General features: G+C 42.6%; 1 protein-coding gene across 3 annotated transcripts in view; it reads left to right on the top strand.

Annotated features, from left to right (window-relative positions):
- The window catches only part of ACSL3 (acyl-CoA synthetase long chain family member 3), a 65,218-nt gene extending 59,265 nt beyond the window's left edge, over positions 1-5,953 (top strand). For all 3 annotated transcript variants that reach the window (XM_016156706.2, XM_016156708.2, XM_036236410.1), the window contains exon 15: positions 3,975-5,953. In XM_016156706.2, coding sequence (XP_016012192.1) covers positions 3,975-4,132 — 158 coding nt within the window. In that variant the 3' untranslated portion in view covers positions 4,133-5,953. The remainder of the gene's footprint in view (positions 1-3,974) is intronic.
- Positions 5,954-14,799: the final 8,846 nt, after the last annotated feature.

The raw sequence follows: 14,799 nt of genomic DNA, 5'->3' as shown, positions 1-14,799 counted from the left end.
TCTAAGCCCTGAGATGGGAAGACAGGACTTACATGTATTTATCCTCTTGTATTACAGAGCTTAGGTTACACCATTACCTGCTCAGAAACAAATTGTATTTTCCTACCATTAGTAGATAGAACATACTTACCAGTCCCTCGTTCAACCCTGGTTCAAGCCCTGCAGTGGGACCCACACGAGCCGCCCCTCCCACACCTGGCGCTTGCCTCAGAATGCTCTGCGCCTCTGCTGTCTGGGTCGGTCCTTTTCATCTCTTACCTCAGCTGCTTCCCAGGCCCCGCTCGGTTTCTTGGCCACCCCAGCACTTAGTGAATCACCCAGGACTCTGGTTTTACACTTTCTACGCTGTTAGTGTACTGGTAGTTGGTTGTACCCAGATGACCTCTATTCCCTGTGTGTGTGTGGGGCGGGCTGGGAGTGGGGGGGGGGGTTGTGACGAGACTGGTTTAATATTGTTGGTTTAATAAAACAGTTATACCTTCTGAGTCATCAGCATTAAGTATAATGCAGGTATGCACCTTTTTTTCTTCTTGGATGCTATTCAAGTTTATTTAAAATGTAAATTGCATTGAACCAGATGGAATCATTATTCTGGCCCTTTATTTTAATAGTGATTATGTTTTGTTAGTATGTCAGCTTGCAGTTAGTTTCCAACATTTTTAGGTAACTTAAAACCTTGGACTGATGCTAAATTGAGTTAATAGATATTCATTAGAAACCTACATAATTTCTAAGTAAAGATAGAGTGCTGAAACAATAAGCCTATTTTTAGATACTTTTTTGCTTATTTTAAAATTTTATTTATATTTTAACAACTTTATTGAGATAAAATTCATGTGCAAAACAACTAACTTATTTAATAGGTACACGTACATAGTTTTTAATGTATTCACAGAATCGTACAGCCATCGCCACACTCGGTTTTAGAAGTGCTGTCACCCCAGAGAGAAATCCTGTGTCCGTCAGTCACTTCCCATTATACTCCAAGCCTTCTGCCCTTGGCAACCAATGATGTGCTTTGTTTCTATAGATTTGCCTGTTTTGGGGATTTTGTTTCGATAGAATCATACAATATATGTTTTTTTGTGACTTGTTTCTTTCACGTAGCATATTGTTCATCCGTGTTCATCGGTGTTTTCTTGCAGCATGTAACATTTCATAACATGGATGTGTATCACATTTTGTTTGTCCATCATCAGTCGATAGGCATTTGAGTTGCTTCTCCTTTGGCTGCTATTAAATAATGCTGCTATGAGCATTCATATATAAGCTTCCGTATGGACATAGTTGTTTCTCTCGGGCAGATAATTAACAGTGGAATTGCCGAGCCTGTGTTCACTTCGTGTCGGACCGTTGGAGGAACTGCCTAGACTTGCTAGACTGTTTTTCAAAACTATTTTCTACACTGGTGGCACCGTTTTCTGTTCCCACTAGTGTCTCATGCAGTTTTCAGTTTCCCCACGTCCTTGCCAATACTTGTTATTGTCCATCCTTTTGATTCTAGCCACCCTCGCCTAGTGGGTGTGAGGAGGTATCTCACTGTGGTTTTGATTTGTGTTTTTTTTGGTGGTTAATGATGTTGAGCATCTTTTTGTGTACTTATTTAAACCATTGTATATCTTCTCCGGAAAAATGTCTATTCCAATCCTTAGCCCATTTTTTTAATGAGGTTATTTGTCTTTTTATCATTGAGTTGTATGTATTCTTTATATATTCTTGATATAAGTCCATTATCAGATATGTGATTTGGAAATATTTTCTCCCATTCTTTGGATTGCTTTTTATTTTCTTAATGGTATCCGTTGAAACATAAGTCTTGATATGATACAATTTATTTAAAATTTTTCTTTTGTTGTACTTTGGTATCATCTGAGAAACCATTGCCTAAGCCAAGTCACAAAGGTATACCCCTGTTTTTTTGTTTTATAGTTTAACTCAACATTTATGCTCTTAATCCATTTTGAGTTGATTTTTATATGTGATGCAAAGAAGGGATTCAGCCTCATTCCTAAGCCAAATCTGTATTTGCACAGAATCAGTATTGTAAGGAATCGGTGTCTGCAGTTATTGGGGGCTGGCCAGGCACCGCTGGCCTGGAGGGCAGGCTGCTGAGACAGTGGGCTGGGGATTCAGGCACGACCGCTCTGATCCACAGGGGGATTTTACTTCTCTGCGGACACCTCAGCTCTGCTCTTAAGGCCTTTCAACTGACTGAATCAGATCCACAGAGGTTATCTAGGGGAGTTTTCCTCACGTAAAATGAACTGATTATAGACTTAATCATATCAATAAAAAACCTTCCAAGCGATACCTTAGATTACAGTTTTATGGGATAACTGGGAACTCTAGCCTAGCTCAGTTGACACACAAAACTGACCACCACAGTTCGTCCCATGTCAGCTTGGCCCCTTTGTACATCTTCTTAAACCATAGTTAATGTCCAAGTAAAGACAACAATAAAATCTTACCCCCACCTAGCATGATGCAGCTGGCCTGCATCCACCTGAAAATATGTTTCCCAGAGGAGGATGCAAACCTTGTGAATGATTTTTACTCTTCTCCGTTGAGACCCTATAAGTTAAATACTGTGATATAATGTTAACTCATTAATACATGTTGTAATAGAAGAATAAGAGGGAGGAAAACGAAAGTATTTGCTTACCGCGTATACAACAATAAAGAAGAAAACTTATAATGATTGCAGCCCTCATGTCACCCGCTGCTCCTGTGGTCGTAAGCTGCGTTTGTTTTCCTCCAACTCTGGCTGGATGATAGCGTTCTTCATGCAGCATGGTTGTGAGCCAGGTCGTAGAGTCTGGCACTGCGCAGTCTGAAACTTGACTCACCTGGTCTTCCGGTGCTTGCTTTTCACTCCCGTACGTCTCGATAATGTCACACCCCTCTGTCCCCGAAGTCCTGAGGCCCGAGCCATGCTGCTCTCGCTCCTGCTGGTTTTTCCATGTGGAGACCACTCCTGTAATTCTTTTAATCTTTGAAGAATAAAACCTTGTTTGCTATCACCATGTTTATTTTTACAAGTTGGAAATAATGTATCTCTTTTGTTTCCAAGGCATTTATACTTTTAATTTATATGTAATTATATATAACTATATATTGTATATAATTATGTATAATATATATTTATACATTTATATAGTATATATCATGTTTTTATATAAATATATATAAATGTGTGTGTGTATGTATATATATACACACCTACAGTAAACACCTACCATAGTAATTTTGTGTGGTAATTTACTATGGTAGGTGTTTACTCATTTTCCATCCCTCCATTCCTCCACTAGTGACAATCTACTGGGTATCAAACGGCACGTTAGGAGCATAATAGTGAGCAAACATTCTGTCCTTCATAGCTTTTACAGTGACTAGCCTGGTTAAATTTTTTATTACTTCCTAGTTTCCAAAGCGATTGTGCCCTTTATCATAAATTCAAAGAAAACAAATAGGTGCAAAGTAGAAAGTGACATTCCCTTCTCCTTAATCCTGGACGCTAGCGCTTAGAGGTGCACGCACTTTATAGTCGGTGTGTGTCCTTATCCTGTACATCTAGATATATATAAGTTTATCTAGGATTTTTTTTTAAAAATTGCCTTTTTAAAAAATCTAACAGTATATTGTAAAAACTTTATATGTTCATACCATAATACCATATAGATCTAATTTATTTTCAATGATCAAATTGCGTTCTGTTTTATGCCAGTATCGTAATTTAACTCATTCTATTAATGGAGACGTATTTAAAGTTTTTTTTGCTGTTGTAATTCTCATACGTATCTGTGTTTTTGCTGCTGCTAGTATTTCTGATGGGTAGATTGCTTAGAGGGTGTTGGCCGTGCATTTGACAGGCGCTCAAAGACCAGGGAATTTACACTATTTGCTGAGAATTTTAATTGTACGTTTTTCAGGACTTTGAATTTACTTTTTTTTTTTTTTTGGTCTCACTATCTCAGCAAGTCTGGAAAAGTTTGAAATTCCAGTAAAAATTCGTTTGAGCCCCGAACCGTGGACCCCTGAAACCGGTCTAGTGACAGATGCCTTCAAGCTGAAACGCAAAGAGCTTAAAACACATTACCAGGCGGACATCGAGCGAATGTATGGAAGGAAATAATTGTTCTCTTTCAGCATCAGTTTGCTACAGGGAGTTCAGATCAAATAGGAAAATACTTGAAATGCATGTCTCAAACTGTGAGGCAAAACTCCATTCCTCATATTAAATCCAAACTGTTATTTCTCGTGACATCACCATTTTTAACTGACGGGATGAGTAAAATATTAAGACAGCAAACTCGTGTCTGTCTCTTCTTTCTTCTCCTCCTGCAATTTGCTTCACCACCCAGGACTGCCCTTGTCAGCATGAGGACTTTTCTGAATCATATCGAGGAACAGTGATTTTAAAACCTCAAGTTTTTAAACATGATTTATATGTTCTGTATAATGTTCAGTTTGTAACTTTTTAAAGTTTGGATGTATAGAGGGATAAATAGGAAATATAAGGATTGGTTATTTTGGGGGGGGCTTTTTTAATTACAGTATTTAAAAATGTAAGGGTATGGATGTGAAATTATGTAAATTTCAAATGCTTATGAATCAAATCATTGTTGAACAAAAGCTTTGTTGCTGTGTAATTAATTATTGTCTTGTATGCATTTGAGAGAAATAAATATACCCATACTTATGTTTTAAGAAATCGAGACTTTGTGAATATATGCCTGACAGTGTCTTCTTTATATATTTATTTTTATTAGAAAAAAAAATGAAGTTTGGTTGGTGCCGCATGAAACAAAATAGTGGGAGAGGGTTATGGCTTAATAGTAAAGAAGCAGATACAGCAAGTGTCACACCAGTGGATAATTAGTCTCTGGTAGCTTACCGTGAACATTTTCAGAGTCTTCGAGTTAGCTGTCAAAACCAAGAACGTATCAAAATTTTTAGAATTGGACAGGTTAGAACCTAAAAGGAGAAAAAGTTATTCTTTATTTTATCGACCCTATGTACATTGAGCTACGTGTCACATTTACAATGGAAATTTACACTCTCCAGTTCTCCTACTTTTAGTGTATATGTTTAATCTTTTTCACTTGAAAATTAGGATTCTTTTTTGATAGTTTGCACTGGGGTGTGTGTGCGTGTGCGCGTGTGCCAGTGTCTACTGGTAGCTTATTAAAAAACACTTTCTACTATAACCTTTCTACACTAGAAAATGAAATAATTTAGAATGCTTCAGATAATAGTATTCTTACTAATTTACATGAAAACTTAATGAGGTGAGTTAAAATTTAATTTGTAGGTTTTTATTTCAGTGTGCAAGTTATTTGTGATCCTAAAAACATTGCTTGTATGATACGTAGTCTTTTTATATGTATTGCTTGTCTATTGTTACTTGAGCATTATTAAGAGTAATATTGCACCAATTAAGATGTGTTCAAATCAAGACTTTAGTTATTTTCTTGATTCTTATCTACTTTAGATATCAAAAGGCAAAAAAAAAAAAATGTGGATCTGCGTTGAGGACCAAGGGCCCTGTAGTTTTGGGGCATAAGACAAACACATCATACTTGGAAATATTGCAGTATGGTGTTCTGTTTTGAACTTTACTTGTATTCTTGTGTATTTGTATTGTTTTCAATGTTGTTTTCCTTGTTATAGTTTATCAAAAATTTGGAAAAACCACCAAGAAGTAAAAATATGAAGGAAATTGAATGGAACCTCTTCTGAATCAGGATGTCGTGATCTAAAAATTAAAATTGAGATAGGTTAAATTTTTTCAGATGCTTCAGAATAATTGTTTGCTTTCAAATGATTTTTAAAATTTAGAAAAAAGGTTCAGTGCTTCAACGGAGAGATATTGCAAATTGTGACTTGATGGATATACAGTTTATCACCGATTCAAAATAAAAGTTTTCTTTTCAGAAACATCTATTAAGGCTGATTTGATCTGTATCGAGTTTTATTTTTCTCATTTTTAATTCATTTCAGTCCTAGAATACCAAATGCCAGGTGTAGATGTCACAGCAAATATGAAATCAAATAAGTAGAATCCTTTTTCAAACAAATTACTCTCTAACCCAAACCTTTAGTGACTTGAAAAATAGTATCTTTTAATATTACCCTTTCAAAAACAAAAAAAATTGGTTGATTAAAAAAACCCAATAATCCTATTAAAAGAAAGAATGGTATAACCAGAAGATACCTGGGGAGGAAAACTTGAAATTTCAAAAGAAATTGCCAAATCTATTCCACACATCTGAATATAGACTATAGATCCTCAAAGTGGATCCTAGGAGCTGTTTTCTAGAGATCAGCTCTATGAAGACTCTTGAACCCTTCTCCGTTCAGCAAGTTGAGCGGCTTCAAGCTGGTGGCGTGGCTACCTCCTCCTCTCCTTACATGTACGCCTCACCCCTGGCCCCCGCTTTAAGTTTCATTAACCCATTTCCTGTTTGCCCCAAGAATACTGGCCAGTGGCACTTGCAGCTGCAGCATTTACCCTGAGATAACTCGTGGATTACAGCCCCAACCTCACCCCCAAAGTTTGCCATGAACTATCTCCCTTTTATTATTATTTTCGCATTGCTCTAGTATATCGATAGTCTTTGGAAACAAATGACCTCATTCTATTGATAGCATTCTGGTTTTAGTGGTGGTTAATTCCAGTTGCAAAAATATAGTAATTCTTGATCGCTGAACATGCCAAATCCTAGAAAATGCAGCATTCCTGCACAGACGTTAACACAACAAAGTTTTTCTAAACAGGAAAAGGGTTAAAAACATTCTACCAATAACAAAATTGAAGGCGATACCTACTTTCTAAGTACGACTTTGTTATTAACTAATGGATTTGGTTTTTACGATGTTCTCTAAAGCTTGCAAGTTTTCATCAATGTTTAAAAACAGATGAGCCTGGCATAACCTTCCTGCCAACATTCCAAGAGTTTATAGTTTTAAACAATTAGCCCTGTGACAGAACTTTAAAACTTAAAAAAAATTGCTGTGTGGGCTTTTCTTTGAGTAAGACAAGTACGTACATCTGTGATTGTTATAAAGGGGGTCTAACTTTTAGACTGTCATATTGAACCACACTGAAATGTAACATCCTTTCTAGACTTAAAAATTGGTCATTTACTGTGATTTCATTTTCAGTGTTTTCTTGATTATTGCTGTTTTTCCCCTGAAGAAGTGTATATCTTAAAAGAAACTACATGGTGTGGACTTTGTAATTTGACATGAAGTTCGAAGAATAAAGATGTGTAAAAACATTTCTGATATGAAAACTCAATATTGTTTCTCTGCAAAAAGCTCCCTTCGTAATAAAGTCAAACTTTAGTTGAGATTCCTGAAACACTTGTTGAAAAGAAGTTTGTGGGAATTTTGTTTCTTGGCTCAGCCATCAGTTTGAAGAGACTTTTTTTTTCTTCTAGAAATTCTGTCCTTTACCTTCATTTCCTAGCATTCGATTCTTACATCGCCTCCACCCTTCCCAAGTTCCTCCTTTCCATTCCTTCCTTTTGATTGCACAGAAGCTACGCTGTCAGCGTCTTAAAGTCAGTGCTGATCAAATGTCATCTACGCTTATTGACACAGCATTAAGTCTTGAATACAAATAACAGAAAAATTAAAGTTTGTGCCGGTAGCAGCAGTGTGGCTTGCTTTGTGCCAACCTTTTCATCCTCTGATCGTGGGAGAAAAAGTTCTGGGTGATTCTCAGAAACCAATCCCTCCCTGACTTAAGCTACCAATGAATATTTGTATCTTATCTACTTCAGGCATCAAAACTGGATATATGTGCCTTTACATGAACATTTTAATAAAAGCAGGTGTTTGAATGTAATCCTGTTACTACCAAAACTTGTACTTAAGCACCTAGGAGCTTCAGTGTGTTTTTTTGTTTGAAGTGCCTCATTTCTCTGTCATTAACTTTCCTTGGATTATTCTCTTAAACATTGGTATCCGCCTGGCCTGCTCCTCTGAAGCCTCCAGGCGAGAGTCCTTCCACGCCCGCTCCAGGTTGGCCAGGCCCTCTGGCTCTCCTTGGCATTGTGGGTGCACCTCCCCAACCCTCTGTCCTCATGGGGTCTTCTCCCCATGTCTTCACATCATCTCTCTGTCCCCCGTCTGAACCTGATCATTTGCAATAACCCCAACTCCAAATCAGCTCACATTCCGAGGTACCAGGAGTTAGGACGTCAACACACCTGTTTTGGGGAGGGGGCACAACAATTCAAGGCAAGTCCGTATTTGTATATTTTTTTTGAAATTTTCCTTCAATTATGCGCTTGCTTTTCAATCTTGTTCAGTTTGATCTTTATCATGTGATATTTGAGTATCTGTCTTCTATCGCATTGAAGGAAATTTTTCTCTGGTAATTCTTTCCCAGTTCCCCTGTTCTGTATATCTTTATTTTCATATTCTTAATCTGATTTTTTCCCTCTTATTTATTCATTCATTACTTTATTGGAAATTTTCTACGACTGAATTCTGTGTAACTTTTGTCCCAAATGACTCTTTTCTAAAATCTTTTTGTATATGCAGTAGATTCGTTATATCCTCTTTTAATGTAGAACTTTATCAATATCAGGCCAGGTGGCATATATTTTTTATTTTAAAAAGTGTACACAATTTACTAATTTTTTAAAACAGTTCCCACAAGAAATGGGAAATTCAAAAAGGTACTTTCCTCTTATATTTTCCTGAAAGTGAAAATGAGGATCCTTGTGACTTTGATTACATTTATTTTGAAAGCCCAGCTCTAGAAATCATCTCTTTCTATACCCGTCAGAGACCCAGCCTTTCCCCACCCAGATTATCAGCAACCCCACGAGGCAGCAGAAGCCAGCAGCCCAGACCTGACTCCTGGTCACACATCCAGACCTCTGGCGGGCTAAAGATGGCATCTTGACCTAAGTTACGTTTCAGTTCCTGAGTCCTAAGGTGGAACAACCCCCTGGCTACTTTCCCACGGGACCGGACAGAGGGACCCCGGAAAAGACCTCAGAACTGTCCTCAAGATCTGAAGAAATGACTTACGCCCTTACCTCACCTCTGGCCGATGGGCTCCCAGCACGACCCCGAACCCCTAACCCTTGGTGTCCTGTGATTGTGCCCTGTGGAATCTGTCACCTAAACACCAGTGGGGAGTTGGGGCTTTTGCACATTAGCTTCCTGTTCTCCTGGTGGGCACCGCTCATCAGTAACATAGCCGGTCTTTCTCCGCGACCGTTCTTGGTGTGTAGCGTCTGGCTCTGCGAGCGCGGGGTGGACAAGCTCTTTCTGTTCGATGACAAAAGTTGCTCAGTGTTCCACGACGGCGTCCTGGCTAGATCACATCTTCAAAGTTTTGCAAGCTATCCCGCTGGTATTTTGTTTCGAACGTATGTATCCTGATTCCTTGAGTAAATTTAAATTCCAGAGGATGTGGGTGCTTTAGCGATTTTTTTTTTTTTTTGGTATTTCTCGTGTCATGTAATGAGTCTCCCTTCTGAGCGATTCTGATTAAGTGTTTGCTGCAGTATCATTCTCATTAACCACTCGTTTTAGGCTTCGATCCAAGCTAAAACGCAGGGAACAAGGGGAAGGACCGTTGCAATGTGACCTAGGCCGGCCCACCGCTGGGGCGTCTCTGGATGCCGTGTCCGTTAGGTCTTGTTCTGTTGTTGTTTTTTGTCACTGTACTTCCCCCACCTGCTTCCTTTCCTCCTTTTGTCCCTGTTGACAAATAATAAGAACTTCATATGCCTTTTGAGTCGTTTATGGGATGGTTTTGTTCTATCCTTTCCCAGGGGTACGCAAATCATGAGTGAACTAGAAATGAATGCAGGACCGGGAATCAGACAGAGGCTTCTGCAGGGCATTTGATATGGACACACCTCTGTGTATCTTTCCGTGGTCCTGCCTCTGCGGCTTCCACAGGAAGCAGCAGGGACCCGGCGGGGGTAATTGATGTTGCTGCCTGCCACTGACTGCCACCCATTTCCCTTCTGTGATTCACCAGGCCTGGGATGCTGACCGCATTGCATGCTGACGCTCCCCAGCTTCCTCTTCCCAAAGGGGCACAGACACGGGGGCCTTTCTCCTACACAACCGTGAGAATGCAGTACAGCAGGAAACGCTGTTTTCCCAGGTAGAGAGGATGCTGGATGCAGATCACCCTAGCAACACATCCACCATCACTTGCTTGCCCTCGACATCAAAACTGATCTGGGGTCATGAACAGAAAGGATGATTTTTGGGTTTGCAGGATTAGTACTGAGAATTTTATGATTGGCCTCTTCCTTTTCTTCTCCACGTCCTTCTTGCCTTTTCTCTTGCCATTAAAGAGACAGAAAAATGACTTTGGTTTTATTGGGAAAACCTCACACTTGTGAGTTCTGGAATAATAATAATTATAGCAGCTAACATTGAGAACTGGCCAGGTTTTGATGCGTGTTACCTCGGTAATCCCCATGACAGCGCCATGAAAATGGGTGTCCATACTCACCCTGCTTTACAGGTGAGGAAGCTGAGGTGTGCAGAGTTTAAACGAGCATGTGACCGAGCTGGGTAGGAACCCAGGAGGTTGAAGCGCTTCGCACACTGGTTTGGTGGACTCTGATCTCCCAGACTCCAGGCTCTCGTGGTTAATGAGCTGGGCCTTTCCGAGCTGTTCTGTGGGTCCTGACCTGTGCACCGGCCGTAAGAACTGCAAGCCTCCCCTCTCTGCCACTCCGCCGGGCTGACCCGTGATGCTCCCCACATTCTGCCCACCTAGCGTCCCCACCTTGCGTCTCTGGGCCAGCCCTGGTGTCCAAGCGTGGCGATGACCCTCTGGTTTGAGCAGTCAACGGAACGGCACCACTCGGCTGTTGGCCGACTGTGTGTCTGGCTAGGTGCCTTCAACGTGACCAGGTGAAAACGAACACATTGGCCATGTGCAAACAGGAAGATGACTATGTTTGCAGAGCAGATTTCTGTTAACCTTGGCTTAGAGTCGGGAACCTACTTATCCTGTTCCTGACACGTACGTCATCCTGGCAATTTCTATTTTGGTTTGCATATGAAAACTACGGCCACATTTTTCCATCTAAATTTTCCATCCAATGGTTTCCTTTTTTTTTTTTAACAGCTTTTTTGAGGTCTAATTTATATACCATAAAATTCATCCATTTTAAGTGTGTAATTCGATGATATTTAGTAAATTTATAGAGTTGGGCAACCATCACCACAATCCAGTTTTAGAACGTTTTCCTGACCTCAAAAAAGATGCCTCATGCCCATTTAGAGGCATTCTGGGGGCTGCTTTCGCTCCCTGCTACCCCCCGCCCTGGGCTCTGCTGCTTTCTCAGGGAGGGGGGCAGAGCTCGCCCCGCAGACCCTCTTCGCTGTCCTCTGCTACCTCCAGCTGTGGTGTCTGGCACCAATGTCAACATCGGTGGCTTCTGGAGCTGGCTCTTTCAGGGGACCCCCAGACACCTGCAGTCTCTCCCCTGGCGGCTTCACCCGGAGCCTCCCACATGGGACGCCGATGGGGACAGGGACACTCTGTAGTCCCAGCCTGTCTGTCTAAGGTGCACTTTCACCTTGAGGAGGAGACCGTGGGGGAGGCACAGAGAGCTGGCGTGTGTGTCACCACCCCCGGCAGCTCCTCTGGGCCCGCGGCTAGCCCGGCCCACCCCAGCATGCCCACCGCTGCTCGGGAAAGGGTGGTGGGTGGCGAGGTCGCTTCCATGGCTTCTCCTGACTCGAGAGGTTGCACTGTCGTCTTCCTACGGTCCTGCTTCAGGTCTCGGTGACCCTGGAGTGGTTTGCTAATCTTGCTGTTGAGCTGTGTGCGGGAGAGATGTAAGGACACCCCTCACCTCATCTCGGAAGACAGTCTAGGGACAGTTTGCCATGCTCCTGAGCTCCTAGATCTTTCCTCTCTGTCCCGCTTTATGTATTTGTTTGCAGAAGAAGCCGAAGCCCACGTGCTTCATACGCCCTGCGGAGTGGGCTGAGAATCTCACTTTGGGAGCCGGGCTCCTTGAACCGAGCTGTGCAGAGTACAGAGCCTTTGCTGTCGCTGAGCGCTTCGTCCTCAGTCAGGCTTCACCTTTTACCTGGGTATTTTGCACACCAGTGTCACCTGTACACGTATGGCCCTGAGGAGAGGAAGGTTGAGGCTCAGAGACATTACGTAAACTGGACATGGCCACGTAGCATGGATACACACAGACTAGGTCTGACCCCAGACTGGGCAGTACCACGGAGCAAGGAAGAACCTGGTGTCCGACGCCAGGGAAAGAGTCAGAGCTGAATGATGGTGCAGTCCCGTGATGCGCTGTTCTGCAGCCACAGACACTTCTCCGTCCGTCCGTCCGTCCGTCTGTCCATCTGTCCGTCAGTCCGTCCATCTATGTGCAATCTATTTTCATTCCCTCCTACTTCTCTCCCTCTCCCTCTCTCTCCCCCAATCCAGGGACTCTGCTTGTCGGACGTCTTTCCTTGAATGTCTCAAAAGCCCCTCTGAACAAAACCCACGATAACCCCGGCCGTAGAAGCAGGCTCAGTCCTCCTTCGGCATGCTCGGTCTTCGTGCATGCAGCCTCTTAGCCATCCAGCCACGACCCGGGTGCCACCACGGACCCCTCCCGTGCCCTTACTCCCAGTAGCCAATCAGGCATCGACTCCTGCATATCATGCCTTCTAAGTCTCTCCGAAATGGTCCGCTCCTCCGTCTCCGCCGCAGCCACCGTAGTCCAGTCGGCCATCAGTACCCACGGCCTCCTCACTGCTCTTTCTGTGCTCATTTTTTTTTCACTCCTTTAATTTTTTCCCACACTGCTACCAGGCCGATCTTTCCAAAACACAATCATGTCTTAAATCAGAAACAGTCTTATTGACATGTAATTCCCATACCATATAATTGACCCATTTTAAGTGTAAAATTTATGTTTCTCAATATATTCACAGAGTTCTGCAAATGTCACCACCATCTAATTAAGAACATTTCCATCTCCCTCCACACCAACCCCAGACCCGTTAGCAGTCACCTCCCGTTCCCCCATCCCCCAGCCCTGGGCCACCACTAATCTACTTCCTGGCTCTCTGGATTTTCCTATTCTGGTCATTTCTGGCAAATATAATCATACAGCATATGGCTTTCGGTACTAGTGTCTTTCACTGAGCATAGTGTTCTCAAGATTCATCCATTTTGCAGCATGTATCCGAACCTTCTTCTCTTGGGGGAGGTGAAAAATGCTCCATTGCGGGATGTGACGTTTTGTTGATCCGTTCATCACCGATGAACATCCAGGCTGTTTCCACGTTTTGGCTTTTGTGAATAATGCTGCTATGACCACTTGTGTATAAGTTTTTGTGTGGACACATGTTTTCTATTTCTCCGGGGTGTCTACCTAGGAACAGAATTACTAGATCATAAAATTAATTACTTGTCACAAACTTTTCGATGACATTCTGTGGCTCTTAGGATGAATTCAGTCCCTCTTTCCTTGGTGCCCCGGCCCTCACAGAATGACCTCTACCTTCCCTGCCAGGCTTCCTCTCTATGCCCCAGGAACCTGGCCATGGTGGGCTTCTTCTGATCTCTTGTTTTTACTAAGCTGTGGGTCTGAAAAGCAATTTGGACCGCCACCTAACCCTCCTTCACTTTACTCATCCTTCAAACCCCGGCTCAACTGTCACTTCCTCTGAGAAGCGTTTTCTGAGCTCCCCGATCAGATGAAACGTGTTTTTTTTTTGTTCATTTGTTTTATTTTGTTTTGTTTTCCTCGCACGGTGATTACATCACACACTCTTCTTTTGTAGCACTTGTCGCCGTTAACAATTTTACATTTCCTTTGTAATTTTTAACCGAATGCCTTCCTCTCCTAATGGCTCCGTGATCTGAGCCGTGCCAATTTTCTGTATTTCTAGCACCCACACAGTACCCGGCAACTTAATAGGGGCCGAGCATTTGCTGAGCGAATTGTGACGTGACTGGAAATGCCCTCAACTTCAGGATCGAATCTCAAGCATTATTTCAGTTTTCTGATCTTTACGTCGTGAAAATACTACGTATCAGTCCAATGATCGTAAGGGCTGTTTCGGCTAAAACATGCCGCAAATATTAACAATAAAATGTCATGATTTTCTCAAAGGCTCTGCCAGCAGCCGAACAGAATTTCCCTGGTGGGAGGCGACTTCTCGGCAGCGGACGGACTCAGGAGGCTTATAGGAAAATGGACTCACCAGGGGGGAGAATATGGTTTCCCATGGAGCAAGAAACCCCCAAACCCACCACTCAGCTAACTTACGTTGGGATAAGACGATGTGTATTTCTCAGAATCAGCGCGCATAGCGTGGTTTTCGAGACGCACACAGCTTCACCGACCTTCTGTCTGATGCCCACATGGGTCTCAGGGGGATCTAACCTAATTAGATGAGAACGTAAGCTGGGTCTCTCCTGGCCTCCCCCGTGGGCCATTCGAATTGCTTTGAGGGAAACCCTCTGGCGATTAGACTCGGGGAAAGGAGGCGGTGGGCGGATGGGGTGGGCAGGGGTGATGTCTGGCCTCAGGGTGAGTCCCGTGGGTGCAGTGGGCGGGGTGGACGCTTCTAGTATGTACCTTGTTTCACTGCCGCCATCATTCCTGCTGTTCCTGAGCCCGGGACCTCGCCGGGGTTTGGCAGAGTGGATGGGCTTTCGTCTGGGATGTGTTCCCTTCCACGCAGCCTTCACGGGCTCTCATTTCCTCTGCACTTCCTTTCGCTGGGCCTCTGTCTTCCAGATGTCTGTTGAATTTTCACCAGCAAAAGCCCCCT

Source organism: Rousettus aegyptiacus, unplaced genomic scaffold, assembly GCF_014176215.1.
Source record: "Rousettus aegyptiacus isolate mRouAeg1 unplaced genomic scaffold, mRouAeg1.p scaffold_m13_p_2, whole genome shotgun sequence".
Taxonomy (NCBI): Eukaryota; Metazoa; Chordata; class Mammalia; order Chiroptera; family Pteropodidae; genus Rousettus; species Rousettus aegyptiacus.
This window is presented reverse-complemented; position numbering and strand designations above follow the sequence as displayed.